General features: G+C 41.8%; 2 protein-coding genes across 6 annotated transcripts in view; one reads left to right on the top strand and one right to left on the bottom strand.

Annotated features, from left to right (window-relative positions):
* The window catches only part of LOC143400898 (serpin B6-like), a 32,233-nt gene extending 31,743 nt beyond the window's left edge, over positions 1-490 (bottom strand). The window contains exon 1 of the mRNA XM_076857863.1: positions 319-490. The gene's annotated coding sequence lies outside the window, so the exon portion shown is untranslated. The remainder of the gene's footprint in view (positions 1-318) is intronic.
* A 270-nt stretch (positions 491-760) lies between these two features.
* On the top strand, positions 761-16,293 carry LOC143401547 (ribosyldihydronicotinamide dehydrogenase [quinone]). 5 transcript variants are annotated; one of them, XM_076859125.1, is made up of 8 exons: positions 761-937; positions 3,851-3,918; positions 4,282-4,376; positions 6,353-6,517; positions 11,162-11,292; positions 12,666-12,779; positions 13,650-13,751; positions 15,898-16,293. In XM_076859125.1, the coding sequence occupies exons 3-8, from the start codon at positions 4,370-4,372 to the stop codon at positions 16,072-16,074; spliced, it is 696 nt and encodes a 231-aa protein (XP_076715240.1). In that variant the 5' UTR covers positions 761-937; positions 3,851-3,918; positions 4,282-4,369; the 3' UTR covers positions 16,075-16,293. The 5 variants fall into 5 exon arrangements, with proteins under 5 accessions (XP_076715240.1, XP_076715238.1, XP_076715241.1 ...); XM_076859126.1 differs by lacking the exon at positions 761-937 and adding an exon at positions 948-1,174 and having other exon boundaries at positions 3,855-3,918; XM_076859123.1 differs by lacking the exon at positions 3,851-3,918.
* Positions 16,294-17,598: the final 1,305 nt, after the last annotated feature.

Raw genomic sequence — 17,598 nt, 5'->3', positions numbered from 1 at the left:
CTAATAGGCTCTTTCCACTTTCTTGGGGGCTAAAGCCCTGAATTTAATTGTGTCAATTAAATTTCTTTTTCTTTTTCTTTTTTTTTTACCCATACACCTTTTATCTAGCTTTCCCCAACACCTAGCAAAACTACCCCACACACCAAAACAGACAATCGACACAGATACAGCCAGAGAGATCATTTACATCACCGCAGATCCTTTTTATAGCCACAGCCACTTCCCAGCCACTTCCCTCCCTAACTCCTGGCAACCACTAATCTGCTCTTCATTTCTATAATTCGACCTTTCAAGAAATGGAATCATACAGTACGTAACCTTTTGGGATTGGCTTTTTTCACTCAGTGTAATTCCATGGAGATTCAAGCCGAGTGGATCCACAGCTCATTCCTTTTTATTGCTAAGCAGCATGTTACGGATCCTCCTTTGTTTTAACCTGGATACACACCAGGCTTGCGAGAGGAGGGCTCCTCCACTGCTCGGTGGAGCACCGCCTCCAAGTCCAGCCTGCAACAGCGCAGAGCCAAGGCGCGCCTCCTTATTATCAGAGGGGCGGGGCGGCGTGCAGGGTGGTGCTTGTTTGGGGGGCGGGGGGCGTGCGGGGTGGGGTGGAGCTTGTGGGAGGGCGAGGGGCGTGCGGGGGTGGGGTGGAGCTTGTTGCGGGGGCGAGGGGGCGTGCGGGGTGGAGCTTGTTGCGGGGGCGAGGGGCTGCGGGGCGGAGCTTGCTCTTGGGGCGGGGCCTCAGGGAGAGGGCGGGGCGCCTCCACGTCGTGTTGGCAGGGGGCTCGGGTGCTCCAGAGCGCAGCCTCGGCGGTACAGCGAGTGGAGCGTGCAGTGCAAGGTTGGGTAGCTGGAAGCTGGCGCGGATACGGAGTATCCTTTACGGACGCACATGTGCGAGCCCTTCCGCCGCTTACCAGGGCGCGCTGGCCAGAGAGTGAGTGCCCACCGGCCAGGGACCTGGGGGCAGGGGAGGGACTGCAGGCCATAGAGGTCTCTGGCTTACAACTTGCCAGCTAGACTGTGGATGTGTGTCCCCGTGGTTCCTGGCACTCCGGGTCCTGGACCGGCTAGAAAATATGATCTCTTACCTCTGCCTGGGCCCCACCGCATGCCAGGCACAGTGCTTCACACGAATGATCTCGTTTAATGTGCCCGCCGCCCTGTGAAGTAGGTGACCGCATTATCCTCATATTACTAATAAGGGCGCAGGGAACCCGAGAGTACCCTTCATGAAGGGTGCCATCGTTTACCGAAGCGCCACAGAGCCGCTGTAGTTTGGCTGTGCTTTCAAAAACATTGTGGTAATGGGGGGGGGGGGGGGGGCTGGGGGGCGGGATCTTCCTAACCAGTAATCTCTGAAAGTAACAGCTTCTGTAAACTTTAATCTCTGGAAACCTCAGCCAAAGAAAAGACATGAAAAGAAACGTGTATAAATCATACAGACTTCTAGTAGTGCTAGGTATAGTTCTGGGGTGGGGAGAGGAGAGTAACCTAAATGAGCACAAAAGGGCAGCAGACAATGGCGTAGCTACACAAAGAAATGTCTAGTTGTTCCTGTGACCATTATGGGGCTGACTGTGGAAAGAGGCTTAGGAAATAATAAAGTGAAAACTTTATAAAATAGCATTTGGATGCATTAAGATGAAATTATGTTTGTCAAAAATAGTTTGGTGTGGTATGTATAGTTTAAAAGCACATGACTCTTCCTGTGGACATGGTTTCCAACAAAGGTGAGTTGTTCTTGCTGTGGATGGGGTGCCTGAGGGTGAAGAGCCTGTGTTGGAGATTCATTTGTGGGCCTCAGTTTCTTATTCTTAGCCTCTAGAAGAAGTGGATGATTTGGAATTGGGAACCCAGATTACTAAAGTGGCTATTGAACAGCCAAGACATGTGATAGAAATATTTCACCTGAGCCAAGCAAGACATAGGGAGTGGTGAGGCCTGGGAATGCTGAAAAATGCATAGGGCGCCAAGAAGCATTTAAATGGAAGCAATTGATCCAAATCAAGATGTCTCTGGTCCCTCAATTTGGCAGTCTCAGGGTGAGCATCTCTGAGTCTGCAGTGACACTGGGAACCTTTCAGTACTACTCTTCTACTTAAGAGGCTCCAGTGGCTTTTTGCTAGGCTTAGGATAAAAGTTTTGTCCCTTCCTTATAAGGTCAGCTTGGTTGGACCCCATTCAACTCTGTCTGTATCCCCTACCACCTCTTAAACAAACCACCAAACGAAACTGAAACTAAAAACCATAGTCCAGCCAAATAGCCCTTCTAGTTCCTCAAACCTTTCAGCAGAGTTCCCACTTCAGCACTTATTTGCTATTCTGTCTGCCTGGACCCCATATTTTTGCATGGCAAACTGCATATTCACTGTCCCTGTTTGGAGACCCCTTCTTGAGCTCCCTATCTAAAATAGCAAACATACTCCTGCTGTTTTATCTACTAAGGTTTTTTATTTTCTTAGCACTATCACTATTATCATCATCACTAGTACATATCTCTGTCTGGAATTCTGTGCCTTCCTTGTCTTCTTGTTTATTGTCTCTTCCCCCCACCCACCAAAGGGTGAAAAATGCATAGGGTGCCAGGAAGCATTTAAATGGAAGCATTTAATTTTTTATCTATTTTGTTCATCTCTGTAGCCTTAGCACCTGGGTTCAGTATCCAGCCAGAGGGTCACTTCCACCTTTTTGGCTGCTATGAATAATGCTGCTGTAAATGTGGGTGCACACGTGATCTCACCCTGCTTTCAATTTTTTGAAGTTATACCCAGAAGTGGAATTGCAGGGTGCATGGTAACTTCATTTTTAATCTTTTGAGGCACCTCTGTACCATTTTTCCATAGCAGATGCACTTTTTACATCCACACCAACAGTCAGTCCATAGGGGTTCTAAATCCTTCCACTTCCCACCAACCTTGTGGATTGTTGACTTTTTTGATGATAGCCATTTTAATGGGTGTGAGGTGATATCTCATTGTAATTTTGATTGGTTAATCCCAGTGACCAATGACACCAAGCACCTTTTTATTTGCTTAGTCCTTATTTATATATCTCATTTAGAGAAAGGTCTATTCCATTCCTGCTCTCATTTTTAATTGGGTTGTTTGTTTTTTGTTGTTGAGCCCCCCTCCTACCCTGGCACTGGGAGTAGGTTTATTGGCAGTACCTTTGCTCTCTCAGCATGAAGCTAGTTTTTCTGGAGATGGCTAGCCAGGGGTGAGGACACGGCCTCCTTTGTGCCTCTGAGGTCTTCTTAGGAGAACTAACATTTTTCTTTCTTTCTTTTTTTTTTCTTGGTGCTTGGGATTGAACCCAGAGCTTTGTACATGCTAAGCACATGCTCTACTACTGAACTCCACCCTGCCCTCTGGAATCATATCGTGTGCTAGCCACTACACACACATATATGTATATATGTGCATGTGTGTGTATATATATATACATATATATGTATACATATATGTGTGAGTGTATATATCTATATCTATATCTATATCTATATCTATATCTATATATATATACCCACTTGTGCACCCACATTTACAGCAGCATTATTCATAGCAGCCAAAAAGGTGGAAGTGACCCTCTGGCTGGATACTGAACCCAGGTGCTAAGGCTACAGAGATGAACAAAATAGATAAACCATTCTGTGGCTTTGTAGTTGAGAAGGCTGAGGCACAGAGAGGTACAAAGACTTGCTGCAGGTCACATAATTAGACATAGCAAAACTGGAATCTGGATAAAATTCATCTCATGTGGAAGTCTCCACTGGCCTAGGCTACCTCCCTAGAGAAACTTTTGAGATCTCTATCTTGAAAGAAGAACTGAACCAACTCCTTATTTACAGGTAGGAAAAAGACCCAGTGACACCCAGTACTATATCCTGGGCTTCGCCAACACCAGCTGGGTATTCAGGTGCCCTGCGTGCATGTCAGCTTATTAATGTGCCTGCCCTTTGCCTCTTCACCCTCATGTATTACCTAAAGGCTGAGAAGGTACAGTGCCTGCTTCCTGCCTGTGACTCATTTCTCAGGTCCTCTTCTCTATGGCTGACTGCCTTCACTGAAGGTTCCAAGTCCTCTGAGAAAAAAGAAGTGTTGGTTTTGATATTTGGCATGATTTGTCCTTGGAGGCCTGTCTCCAAAGGAAGCCTTGCCTCTCCCAAGAGCCTTTTTTTCTGATGCATGCGCATGTCCTCCTGAAGCAGAGAGCCTAGACTTTGTACTTGCACCTCACCTCTGCATTCCCCACCTCCCTTGAGTGGACTTTCTCTTTCAGATTATTGGATCACCAAAGAGAGTGACTGCACCTGAAAGCCTGGGGCTGCCACACCAAATCAGAGGAAAAAAATCCCTCTTCCTCGGGGATGGCAGGTAATGGCTCATTATGGGGGAGTTAGACTTTTAATCCAAGATTGAGTATATCATTTGATATTTAAAAAATCTAAACCCAAACAACATGGCAGTGTGTAAAACCTATTTACACCGTGGATCTCACACTGGAATTATCTTGTTTTGAATATTTTTAGTTTTCTTGTTCGTTTTTAAACACCCCCGCAAGGCAAGTTCCTCAAGAATGGAGGCCATACCTACCTTGTCTTTACCCTGCCTCCAGTTCCAGAAATCATCCTGTGACATAGTAGGTCCTCAAAAAATAGTTGTTCAGTGAGTGAGTGAGCCCCAATTTTAAACTACACTTTAAGTCCCAATTTTAAAATGATTTCGTCTTTACTTTTTTTTAATAATTCCATTTTTACTTTTGTTTGTTTGTTCTTTGTTCTTTTTCTTTTCTTTTTTTTTTCAGTACATTTTTTTTCATGTATGGTAAGCAGAATCTCTGCCTCTGAGCTCACCCCCGGCCCCATCTGTACTTTTGTGTTTGTTTACCATGCCTGCAGACACAGACACCTGCACACCTATATGGAGAATTTTGCAACTTATTTTTTTCACTCAACAACATAACATGGAAATGCTTTTATTTTAGAATATACGTATTCACTTTATTCTGTACATTCTACTATAGATTTGGATGTTTCGAACTTGGCACTACTGATGTCTGGGGCCATGTAATCCTTTGTTGTGGGGACATCCCTGTGCCCTGTAGAATGTTTAGCAGAGTCCAGTGACTCTGCCTGCTCCCACCAGTGACAACCAGAAATGGCTCTGGAATTGGGAAATATCCTCTGACTGGCAACACTGCCCCTAGTTGAGAAACATTGGTGCAGGATTTCACTCACACCCATTCTCCTGGTAAGCCCCCAAGTAGAATTCCTTTATAACATTGGAGTCAGAGAAAGCCAAGACTAATAATTTACTTAACTCATGGAATTCAGCCTTTTACATTCAACTGAATACCCTGAAACTGTCTGCTTCAAGCTAATATATGTATTTTCTCTTCAAGATCCTAGACTGCAAAATTGAAGTCAAGCATTTAACATTTTAGTCTTAGATGTTACCAGAGCAAATCACCAAGTTACCTTCTAGAAGAATTCAGTACATAATCCCACCGACTCTCATGAATGTGGACGATACTGTGTTCAGAAGCCTCTGCTGTTCATGATACAGCTAGTGCCTATAAAACCTGTTCTTAGAGTCCTCTCTGCTTTAGCATTGCCACCAAAATATGGCTTTCACCTAGTCCTGCCTTCCTCAAGGGACGAGGGGACCAGTTCCTCGTGTTTTGTTTAAGTGCCCAGTTGCCATGAACCTGGAAGATGGAAGCAGAATGTGCCAGCCTGAAAGGGGCCATAGCTGAGGGTTGGCACAAAAGATGAGTTCTAATAGCTTTTTATTTCAATGTTGGGGAGTCAGGCTAAAACTTCTCATAGAGCTAACCAGATTACATCAGGCTTTTAAAGATTTAATTGTGTAGTTTCGTTTTGAGAAGACATAATTTGGCCTGCTGTGTTTGTATGTACAGGTTGAGCATCCCTAAAGCTCCAAAACATTTTTCAGCTTATGACTCTAAAATACTCTGAAATCCAAAATTCTCTGAACACAAAATTTCAGATTTTAGAGTATTTCTGATTTTGGATTTTCATATCATGGACGCTTTACCTAAAAAATCTACACAAATATTCCAAAATTTGAAAAATATGAATTCCCAAATACTTCTGGCATTTCAGATAAGGAATACTCAACCTATATTTGCACACTCAAGTAAAGATGAACTATGATATAACTGAATTTAAAAATGTTAATTTAAAAACTGTCATCCAATAAGATCCTTGGTATTGCTTAGCTTCAACAGTAGTGATGCATCTAAGCATGCAATTTTCATCTTAGTCTTCATGGGATTTTGATAAAGGAAAATGGTTGTTCAGTAGGAAATGTTCCTTCTCCTGATGTAGGTAAGAAAGTGCTCATTGTCTATGCACACCAAGAACCCAAGTCTTTCAATGGCTCCTTGAAGAAAGTGGCAGTGGATGAATTGAGCCAGCAGGGATGCACCGTCACCGTGTCTGATTTGTATGCCATGAACTTTGAGCCAAGGGCCACAAGGAAAGATATCACTGGTGAGTCATGGCATAAATGCTTGGTTATTTTTTAACTTTCTTCTTTGTATTCTTTAATTTTAACATGTCTTAAAAAGCTAATCATTGCACAAAATATGTAAGTCTCAGGTCAGGAAGGAGTCCAAAGTGCCAGGCTCTTTTCCCTCCTATCCCCCAGCCACCCAGTTTCTCTGTCCCCAAGGTAGTCAGGATGGAGTTTTCTCTGTGTCCTTTCTGAGATAGTCCTTGCTATATAAGCAGTCATGAGAGTATTCTTCATTTTTCCTCTACATTTTACAAAAATGGAAACATATTATGCTCATCATTTTACAAGTTGCTTTTATTTTTCTTATTGTAGAAAGTATTCTGTTGTATGGCCATGTCATGGTATCTCCCTACTAAAGGACATTTTAGGTTGTTTCTGATCTTTTGCTATCAAAAACAATGTTGTAGTGAACAGTCAGAGTCATATGTGTTTTCCCACATATGCAAGTTTGTCTAGAAGAGTGTGTATATTAATTTTCCTAGATAATGCCAAGTTGCTCTCCATAAATCTCATACCAGTTTACACTATTGTCAGCAATGTTTACAAATGTTATTTCCTCAATGTCACCAATAGTATTGCCAATTTTTTTTTTTATAATTGTCAGTCTAGCAGGTGAAAAGATAGTGTTCCAAATAGTTCTAATTTGTCCTTCTCTCATTGTGAGGTTTAATATCTTAATATTTATATTCTATTTATTAATATTTATTTGTATTAACATTTTATTTTTATTTTTAACTAACATTTAATAAAATATTAAATATTCTCTTTCCGGTGAATTATCTGTTCATATCATCTGTTCATTTTTCTATTGAGTTGTTAGTCTTTTTATTATTGATTTTAAAAAGTTCTTATATATTAAAAAACCTATAGTATGGAATATGAATTGTAAATCCCTTTTTTAAATAATCTTTTTTTAGTTGTTGATGGACCTTTATTTATTTACTTATTTATATGCAGTGCTAAAAATCGAACCTAGTGCCTCACACTGCTAGGAAAGCACTCTACCACTAAGCCACAACCCAAGCCCGAAGATACTTTTACCTATTTTGTTTTTGTTTTTGTTTATTTGACTTTGCTTATAGTGACTTTTTCCTTTTAGCTTCCATTTACTTTCATTTAGTTAATATTTGATCAGTCTTTTTCATTGATGACTTCAGGAATTTGTTATATTTACATGAACTCCAAGCTTATAAGAAAAAGTGTTTTATAGTTTTTTCTAATATTCTATAGGTGCTACTTCTAATTTTAAGTATTTTATATATTTCAAATTTATTTTGGCATATAATTTGAAATATGGGCCCAATTTCTTCTCCAATGCCTACCTAGTTGTCATACTGTATGATTCAACTGTTTGCCCTTGATATAAATGCCACCTTCATTGTGATCCAAATTCCCACTTCTTAACTTCTATTCTACTTGTTTTAATATTTTTTATTTTTATTTATTGTGGTTCTGGGGTTTAGGCAAGCACTTTTCAACTAACTATATTCCAGTTTATTAGTTCTACTCCTATTTTTTTCTACGTCCACATGGTTTAAATTATTTTGGCAAATAATACAATTTAATATCAGCTAGAATAGGTCACTTACATTTATCTTATTTTCAAATTTTTCTAACTATTTTACTTTACCTTTTCATAAAAGCTTTTTTTTTTTAATATTTATTTTTTAGTTTTCGGCAGACACAACATCTTTGTTTGTATGTGGTGCTGAGGATCGAACCTGGGCCGCACGCATGCCAGGCGAGCGCGCTACTGCTTGAGCCACATCCCCAGCCCTCCATAAAAGCTTTTGAACCAGCCACCTAGATTCAAAAAGAAGCCTGATGGTATTTTCATCCAGGTCCCATTAAATGTGTAGATGAACTTGGGATGAACTGACCTTTCATGTTGATTTTCTCTAAGAGAATGGTGTGACCTTCCATCAGGTCTATTTTTATAATGGGTGTATTTGTATATTTTCATCATACAGATCTCGTTTAATTCTTACCAACCAACAGTAGCTTTTTGATGTGAAGAGGAGTGTGTGTGTAGCCCACTCCTAGTTTCCTTCTTGTTTGTAATACTTTTCAGGTGATTCTTTGGGACTTTCCAGACATGCAGCCAAATCATCTACAAATAATGACAGTTATACCTCCTCTTTTCCAGTATTTAATATCTCAGATTTCTTTGTAGTTCTGTTAACTACATCTCCAGATACAATATTCAGTACTCATCCTGTGTGTTTTTTGGCTTTCTTTTTTTTTTTTTTTGTAATAAATCAACTGGGGCTGGGGTTTGCCTTGCATGCATAAAGTTCTGGGTTTGACCCTTTGCACTGCAAAATCATTATCGTCATCATAAAGTATTTTCTCTTAGCAAACAGCAAAAAATTTTTCTATTTCTCTACAAAAATAGAGAATAGTGGGATAAGGAGCTACTGGTTTGTTTTTGTTTGTTTGCCACTGTTTTTTTTTTTTTTTGGGGGGGGGGTTGTTTTGTTTTTTAAAATCTGTACCAGGGATTGAATCCAGGAGCATTTATAACCCCTGAGCTGTATCCCTAGCCCTTTTTATGTTCTATTTGAGACAGGTTCTTGCTAAGTTGCTTAGGACCTGGCTAAGTTGCTGAGGCTGGTCTTGAACTTGTGATCCTCCTGCCTCAGCCTTCTGAGCTGTTAGGATTACAGGTGTGAGCCTCCACACCCAGCTTGCCACTAATTTTTAAGTGAAAAAGCCAACTCAAATCTAATGTGTATTTTGGGGGGTAAATTGGGGGTTGAACCCAGGAGTGCTTTACAACTGAGCTACATTCTAAGCCCTTTCTGTTTTTCATTTTGAAAAAGGGTCTTGCTAAGTTGCTGAGGCTGGCTTCAAACTTGAGATCCCCTGCCTCAGCCTTCCAAATTGCTGAGGTTAAAGGCATAAGCCACCATGCCTGCTTACTGTAAAAAGTATTTTAAAATATAGGCAACCAAAGGATAAAAAGTGCAAGCCCCTTTCACATACCCTCTAGGTCTGCACCACAGCCCTGAGGCAAACATACTTAACTTTCTGGAGTGGGTTGTTGTAGATCTTATTCTAGATATTAACCCACTACATACCATGTGTAATTTTGAAACTCTGTAGATATATAGTGAACCTTCCGTATCTGTGGATTTCTCATCCACAGATTCAACTAACCCTGAAAATATTTGGAGCTGGGTATAGTGGCATACATTTGTAATCCCAGCAGCTCAGGAGGCTGAAGCAGGAGGATCACAAGTTCAAGACCAGCCTCAGCAACTTAGCAACGCTCTGTCTCAAAATAAAAAATTAAAAAGGTCTGGAATGTAGCTTAGTGGTTAAACACCCCTGGGTTCATCCCCAGCGCCAATTTAAAAGGAAGGAAGGGCTGGAATTGTGGCTTAATGGTAGAATGCTTGCCTGGCACGTATGAGGCACTAAGTTTGATCCTCAGCGCCACATAAAAATAAATCAATTAATTAAATAAAAATCTTAAAAAGGATGCTATAAAAAAATAATAAAAGGGAGGTTGGGGCTGGGCTCAGCGGAAGCGCACTTGCCCGGCATGTATGAGGCACTGGGTTTGATTCTCAGCACTGCATAAAAATAAATAAAATAAAGGTCTGTCAACAACTAAAAAAAAATTAAAAAGATAAAAGGAAGGAAGGATGGAAAAAAGGAAAAAAGAAAATATCTAGGAAAAATTGCACTTGTAGTGAATATAAAAACATTTTTTCTTGTCATTATTCTGTAAACAATACAATATAACAACTGCCTACATAGATTTACCTTGCGTGAGATATTAGAAGTTATCTAGAGATGATTTAAAGTCTACAGGAGGATGTTTGTAGGTTCTATGCAAATCCTACACAATTTTATGTAAGGGACTTGGGCTTCCATGGATTTTGGTGACCTGGAAAGTCCTAGAACCAAACGCCTGTGGATACTGAGGGACAACTATAGGTATAAAGGGCCCAGAGGGGTCTCAGACTTGACGTAATATGGCAGCTATGACCCCATCTAATTACCTCCCTGGTGCCACACAGCCTCTGGCCTACAGTAGTTACTCTCTTCGGTTTTCTTGAAAAGACAAGATTTATACCTAGAAGCACTGGGTGTGTATTCTTTGAATGAAAATCAAATACAAATAGGTTAAAAGAGGAAGCAAAGAACATCCTTTTTTGTTTTTTTAATTACAAATTGATGGCTAGTTCACTTTCTTTTGTGGCTTTTCTCAAAGTGACTTCAGGTTTGCACATGGAACAGTGGAGGAAGTCACACTTGCTTCTCTAGTCATCCCACCTCTGCGCCTGCCTCTGCTACTTAGGAATCGGGTGTCACCAAACAAACTACTAAGCTCTGTAAAGTTCGGCTTTCTCACTGGTAGAGAACTAGTACGATGTCATCAGTTGTTAGGAGCATAAGAAGGGTGATGGGTGCACAGCACAGCATCTGGTGGGTGGGAAATGCTCACTGAGTGGCCCTTGTAGGGTCCTTCTCGTACCCTGACTGGGTTGGGTCACAGCAAATGTCATTGACTCACTTTGAGGAGTCCAGACGCACACAGCATTAGTGAAATTGTTGGGACAGGCTATGACCTCTCACCTGGAAGTGAGAGCACTTGGCTCTTTCCTCAGGTGACCTTTCTAATCCTGAGGTCTTCAGTTATGGGGTGGAAGCCTATGAAGCCTACAAGAAAAACTGTCTAACCAGTGACATCACTGAGGAGCAGAAAAAGGTGCAGGAAGCTGATCTCGTGATATTCCAGGTTTGTTTTTCCTTTAATTAACGTATTGAATGAGATTCGTCCTACATAAGACTCTTTGCAAATACTACATTCTACACTCCTAGAAGTGGCAACAGTGTTTTCTTAGCACATTTTCACACACTTACTGGGTGAGTGTTGTACCACAGTACTTAGTTACAACACTTAGTTGTAACACTTACCTAGTTACAACACTTTACTTAGTTTAGTAGAGAGATTCATGCAGCCATTATAGAGTTCTGACCTCCTGTGTAAACAGGAGTGAATTTTTCTGTTAGCCCAGTGATCCACAAACAGTAGAATCATGCAGGTCTTGTTGCGTTCATTTTCTTTAAGTCCCCACCCTGTACATGCTGGGCCACTTGAAAGCCAGTTTTCTCTACCCAACTGTTTATCAAGGATGGGGGTCAAAGGCCTCAAATGTTTATCAAGGCAATATCAGTCAAAGGCCTGATTACTACGGGGAAAAACTTTTGTTTCCATCTTCTCACTAGTTGAAACACACACACACACACACACACACACACACACACACACACACGAGCCACCTTACCTGTATTTGTCCCAAGGAGAATATAGGCTCCTTTCTGCCACTGCAGAAGGAGCAGTCAAGTAAACACATGTGTTTAGGGTAATTTGTGGGTTAACAGAAATCCAAGTCAGACTGGAAAGAAAGGGGAGTTCATACCAAGGGCTTTGGCCACTTGAGTCCCCTAGACAAGCAGCACAGAGCTGTGGCTAGGCTATAGGGACACAGGACCCAAGCTGGAACATTTTTTTTTTTTTTTTTTTTTTTTTAGTTGTAGTTGGACACTATACCTTTATTTTATTTACTTATTTTTTATGTGGTGCTGAGCATCCAACCCAGCTCCTCGCACATGCTAGGCAAGCACTCTACTGCTCAGTCACAACCCCAGCCCCTGGTTCTGTTTCTCTTGCTGCATGCCAAGGCCTTGATTCCCTAGATCCAGAAATTCCCAGCAAGGGATCTGATTAGTCCCAGGTGACACCCAGATTTTGACAACTCACCCCAGCTGTGGGAAGTGTATGATCTTTCCACACCCTTCTTCTCAGTCCTTGATCGGCTCAGTCACAGGACTGCTGCCCCAAAGCCAGTGTCAAGTTTTCACCTCTTCCCGATGCATGGGGATCAGCATCAGCGGGGGGCAGAGCCAACACAATAGCAACAGGACCATTTTTCAACTACGCCCCTTCCCACTATCACCACACCTCAGAGCTGGCCATGTTTATTACCCTTGTCCACCCAGCCACCAGGGAGGAGGAGAGTGGAATTTGTTCTGTATCCCCAAACAGACTAACTTAGGAATCCTGAGACAAACCACAGTATTTCTTCTTTCTTAATATGCTGTCCCCAGTTTCCGCTGTACTGGTTTAGCGTGCCGGCTATCCTGAAGGGCTGGATGGACAGGGTGCTGTGCCAAGGGTTCGCCTTCGACATCCCAGGGTTCTATGATTCTGGTTTTCTCAAGGTATGTGCTGTAGGGATAAGGATCGCTGGACTATTAGGGAGGAAGAAGGAGGCAGCTATCAAGTTATAGTTTGCTGCTGTGTTTTTTTTTTTTTTTTAATTAAGTACTGATTGAGCATCTACGATGTGCACAGCATTGAGTGCTGGACACAGATGAGAAAACCATCATTTCTGAACTTGTGGATCTTTCTGTCTAGTGGATGTGGGGGCTGAGTATTGGGCTAGGGATGAAGTGGGCAAGTTAATATGGGCAGCAAAGTGGTCAGCCCTGGCTCCAGAGGTCATCTGCTCCATGATGGAGAGACCATCCCTGGCCTTGTATGAGTTCATCCCTCTGAACTTCCCATGTGGGCCTGATGAAACAAGATAAGGCAACACCCACACTGCACAGTGAGCATTGCATGGAATCTGGTAGATGCACAATGTTAGCAGCTATGAATTTCTCACTAAAAGAATTTCCTGCTAAAATTAGTGACTCAAATTCTGTATGTGAGGAAAGCAAATCTTGTAAACAAGATCTGTCTTGGACCACGAGTGACACCGTCATTTACTGAGTGGCCACTGAGTGCTGGGCTCCACTCATCTCCTCCTCAGCTCTGTAGACAGCACCTAAGTAGTGACCACTTACCTGGTGTCTCTGGAAGCTGGCTTCTGCTGGAGGTGGGCATGTGAGAGCTTTTGCGTTCACTTGGTCCGTTTGTTTCATTCTGCCTCCTGTTGGGATATAGCTGTCACCTGTGGGTGGGCCTATGGGAGATGTGAGTGACCCCCTATTTCCCCTGGCCATTATAAACCTTTTTGCCAGGATCACAGTAGCACTCACATCCTCTTCTGGCATCCGCATTAAATGCATTTGCTCTCTCTCCTGCAGGATAAACTAGCCCTCCTTTCCTTAACCACGGGAGGCACAGCCGAGATGTACTCAAAAGCTGGGGTCAGTGGAGATGTTCGGTACTTTCTGTGGCCACTCCAGGTAAACAGATGACAAAAGGCTTCCATGCCATGCTAGCCTGTTGTACATCCCCACCTCTCCAAGGTGTGAAATGACATGTGATGTGAGCCTGCCACCCCACACCATTCTCACTGCATTTGGATACAGATGGTAGCATTTTGCCCTTTTGAATTCTGACTTGGGAGCATTGAAAAGGCTGATCAATAGGGAATATGTGTTATAATTGTAGCCTCTGGTATTTGGCCCAAAGCTAAGCCAAACCTGGTTAGCTTGGTGTCAGCTTTGTGGAGACTGGAATGGCTCTGAGGTGGTTCCAGGTGTGTGTGTGTTTGTGTGATGAGCATGTGGGAGGCCAGGAGAGCCTTTCATGCAGACCCTCAGCCCTGGCCAGAGGTGCCCCAGGCCCTGTGCTCCATGTAGCCTCTCAGGAGCCTCTGCTGGCTGAGCTCCCCGTGGAGAAGCCCACACTCCAGGTACCCCAGACTCTGAGCTTCCCCACTCCAACCTGCTCTCCGAGGTGGACTCTTGATGCCTGTGTGAACACCCTGGGCCTGATGAGCAGCCAAGGAGTGGGCATCTGCCAAGGGGAAGGCAGTAGGCAGAGTGAGTTGTAGCAGTCTCGGTTGTCCATGTGCAAAGTGCTCCCCAGTGAGGGACAGAGCAGGGGCAAGGATGCAGAGAAGCAGACTCTAGGTGAGGGACTCTGAGGGACCTGAAGCTTCCAGGTTGTCATGAGGGATTTCTAGCAGAGGAGAGCATATATAGAGAAGAGCACAGCCTGTGAGCTTGTAAAAGATATAGATGTTGTGGCAGTAGAGAGTATAGCTCAGTGGTAGAGGACACACTTAGCATGCATGAGGTGCTGGCTTTGATTCTCAGCACCACAAAAAAAAAAAAAAAAAAAGAAAAGAAAAAGAAAGAAAATCAAAAGAAGAAGTAGGAATTGCCTTTTTTCTGTGAACTCTAGATTTACATGCTTTGCCCACGGGTCTGTTTTTTTTAATTGATTTATCAGCATTCTAGATGTTAGCAAAATTAATCCTATTGTGTGTCTTTTCAAACCATGAAAACCTTCCTTTCAGGTAGTTCACATTTATTTTTAAGTGAATTCCTTTCCTTTGTTGCTGATTTTGTCAACTTTTTCATTGTGTCTTCTAAAACTTAGTTCTGTATTTATGGAGGCTATTGATTTCCAAGTACTACTTTTTCACCCAGACCATTTCTGATTTCTTCTGTCGATCATAATGGTGCTTCTGAAAAGCTGACTTCTGGAAATAATGTTGTGTGAGAAAAAATACTCTAGTAAGAGGTGTGTGAGCCTCTCCCACTCCACCTACCCTCCTGATGGGGCAGGCCTGGACCAGGATGTGGGTTTAAAAGAAAGCAGTGCACAGGACTGAGTGTGAGATTTCTAAGAAAACAAGTGATCCTTTCTGAAAGGAGAAAGAATAGTGATTCCAACTAGTGACACTCAGCTGAAATACGAGACGACAGTTAACAAGTCTGAGCTTCCTTCTTCACAGGCCCACTTACATTCTTTCTTTTAAAAAAAAAATCTCTACTTTTTTTTTTCAGTTTGCAAAAATACATGTTACAGGACAAAGGGAGATAATGTAAAAAAAAATAATAATAAAAAGTCCCCTCAATCTATAACCCCACAAAATCATCACTTTTAATAACTTGGTTTATTTTCTTAAGACCCATATATATTCTTATACACATAACTTTTATTAATAGGTTAGTTATGTTTAATGCTCTTTTATATAAATGGCATACAACAAGTAATGCTTAAAATTTGTAGTTTTCATTTAACAAATAACTTCAACTATAATGACATACTATATCTAGAAAAACCTTAGTCTAGAATGATCCATCCTATGAAGGTACCATTATTTGTCTAGTCAATCAAAACAGTGACATTTAGGGTTGGAAACAGCAGTAATAATTGCAGGTGAAAATCTGTAAATTCTAGTTGCTCCATGTTCTTCTGCTCGTTTATTCCCCACATCCTGAGGTTAAAAGGAAGTCACAGGTTTCCAGACCTGATAGCTTTAGAGCTGTTTTATTTTTTGAAGGTTTATTTTTTTATTATTCTCCCTTTGATCATTTCACTGAATCATACATCAAGGATGTGGTTTCTGATCACTTCTTTTCTTTATGTCTTCAGCATGGGGCTTTGCACTTCTGTGGATTTAAAATTCTTGCCCCTCAGATCAGTTTTGCTCCTGAGCTTTCATCAGAAGAAGAAAGAAAAGCAATGGTGGCATCTTGGGCCCAACGATTAAAGAGCATCTGGGAGGAAGAGCCCATCCGCTGCACACCCCCTTGGTATTTTGGGGAATAACACTGTGTGTCCCATGTCCATCATGTGCATGATGCAGTTAAGAATACATGCAAGGAGATGGTACTGTCAAAAATAAAATTAGGGGCTGGGGATGTGGCTCAAGCAGTAGCGCGCTTGCCTGGGACGCGCGGGTCACTGGGTTCGATCCTCAGCACCACATAAAAATAAAATAAAGATGTTGTGTCCACCAAGAACTAAAAAATAAATATTGAGAAATTCTGTCTCTCTCTCTGTCACTCTCTCTCTCTAAAAATATAAATAAATAATATTAGAACAAAGTGAACTGGATAGAGTTAATAATCACTATGAAGTCACTATGAATGAGTGATCTCAAGAGTTTTATACAGCTGTTATAGTTAAAGCTTCGTCCCAGGGTTTCATAAACTGACTTCCAGACCACTCACGTATAATTGAATCAAGCCTTTATTGAAGCACACTGGTGGCGACTGACCAGAACATAAAGCTGTTCCCCTAATCAGCCCTGAACAATTGTAAGGGCACTCCTTATAAGCCTGAAAACTGCAAAAGAGATGTTCGGAGGGTCTAGCCAATGCAAGCAAGCCAGGTTACAGAAGATAATATCTATCTTGCTATGTTCAACCTTCATGATAATTTTAATTTTCAGATAGTTCTCTGGACATGGAGCTTGATTTATATTTTTCTGTTTGTTTTTATTTCATAACTCAGCTGGCATAACTCAACTAGAGAATTTTTGCTTTTTCCCCAGGAAGTTTAATCCATTCGTAGCTAATGTTTTAGTTCTTTATTGGGGTATATCTCCCCTATTTTCTTTTCACTTGCATTATTACTATGAAGTTTTAATTGAACAGCTGGTTAGCATGTACTTGGAACCATTATGTGCTGGTTACAGTGAAAATTTCAAAGCATTAGCTGAATGGCATTCTGCCACTATGCACATGGTCCCGTGACACCACTGCTAATTATCCTGAAGCACAGGAACAGGTAGATGGAGGAATCTCTCTGAATGGAAGTTTAAGGGATCACATATTCATCGTCATCATAATTCCTCCCCCCTGTTGTCACTACTGAAGAAAGAGCCTGTGCCCAGGGGCCCTTCTTCCTTAACCTTCCCAAAGCCACTCTTAGCCACCCTCATTGGACTGCTCAGACAGCTCCTGCTGGAGTTATCATCTTGGTCCTCCTGTCCTCTGCGTCTTCATCTTGCTTCTCACCTGCATCCCTCCCCCTCTTCAGCAGCATCTTCAGACCCTTTTCCAACTGCATTTTCTAGCAGATACTTTTCCAGATACACCTTCTCTTCTGAGTCTTCACACTCTCTTCTGGGCTTTCCTCACTGAACACTCATCATCTTCAGATAATGATCTTTCCAAGCCATTTTCCTCTCCCTGTTTTCAGGATAATTTTTCAATATTATTTTTGGAGCCATCTTCAAGTTACTTTTCAGAGTAGCCTTCAGACTTTCTGAGGAATCTTAAGACTTTTTCCAAGTACCTTCTTAGAACTATCTTTTGGGGCTTCTTTTCAGGGGCTAACTTCTTTAGC

This window comes from Callospermophilus lateralis, chromosome 6, assembly GCF_048772815.1.
Source record: "Callospermophilus lateralis isolate mCalLat2 chromosome 6, mCalLat2.hap1, whole genome shotgun sequence".
In the NCBI taxonomy this organism is placed as follows: domain Eukaryota; kingdom Metazoa; phylum Chordata; class Mammalia; order Rodentia; family Sciuridae; genus Callospermophilus; species Callospermophilus lateralis.
Note: the sequence above shows the minus strand (reverse complement) of the source record. Positions and strands in the feature narration are given on the sequence as shown.

Excerpts from the sequence above, each read along its gene's own strand:
- LOC143401547 (XM_076859123.1), top strand. Across the intron at positions 11,293-12,665 it reads CTGATCTCGTGATATTCCAG|TTTCCGCTGTACTGGTTTAG; the intron begins GTTTGTTTTTCC and ends TGCTGTCCCCAG. Across the intron at positions 12,780-13,649 it reads ATGATTCTGGTTTTCTCAAG|GATAAACTAGCCCTCCTTTC; the intron begins GTATGTGCTGTA and ends TCTCTCCTGCAG.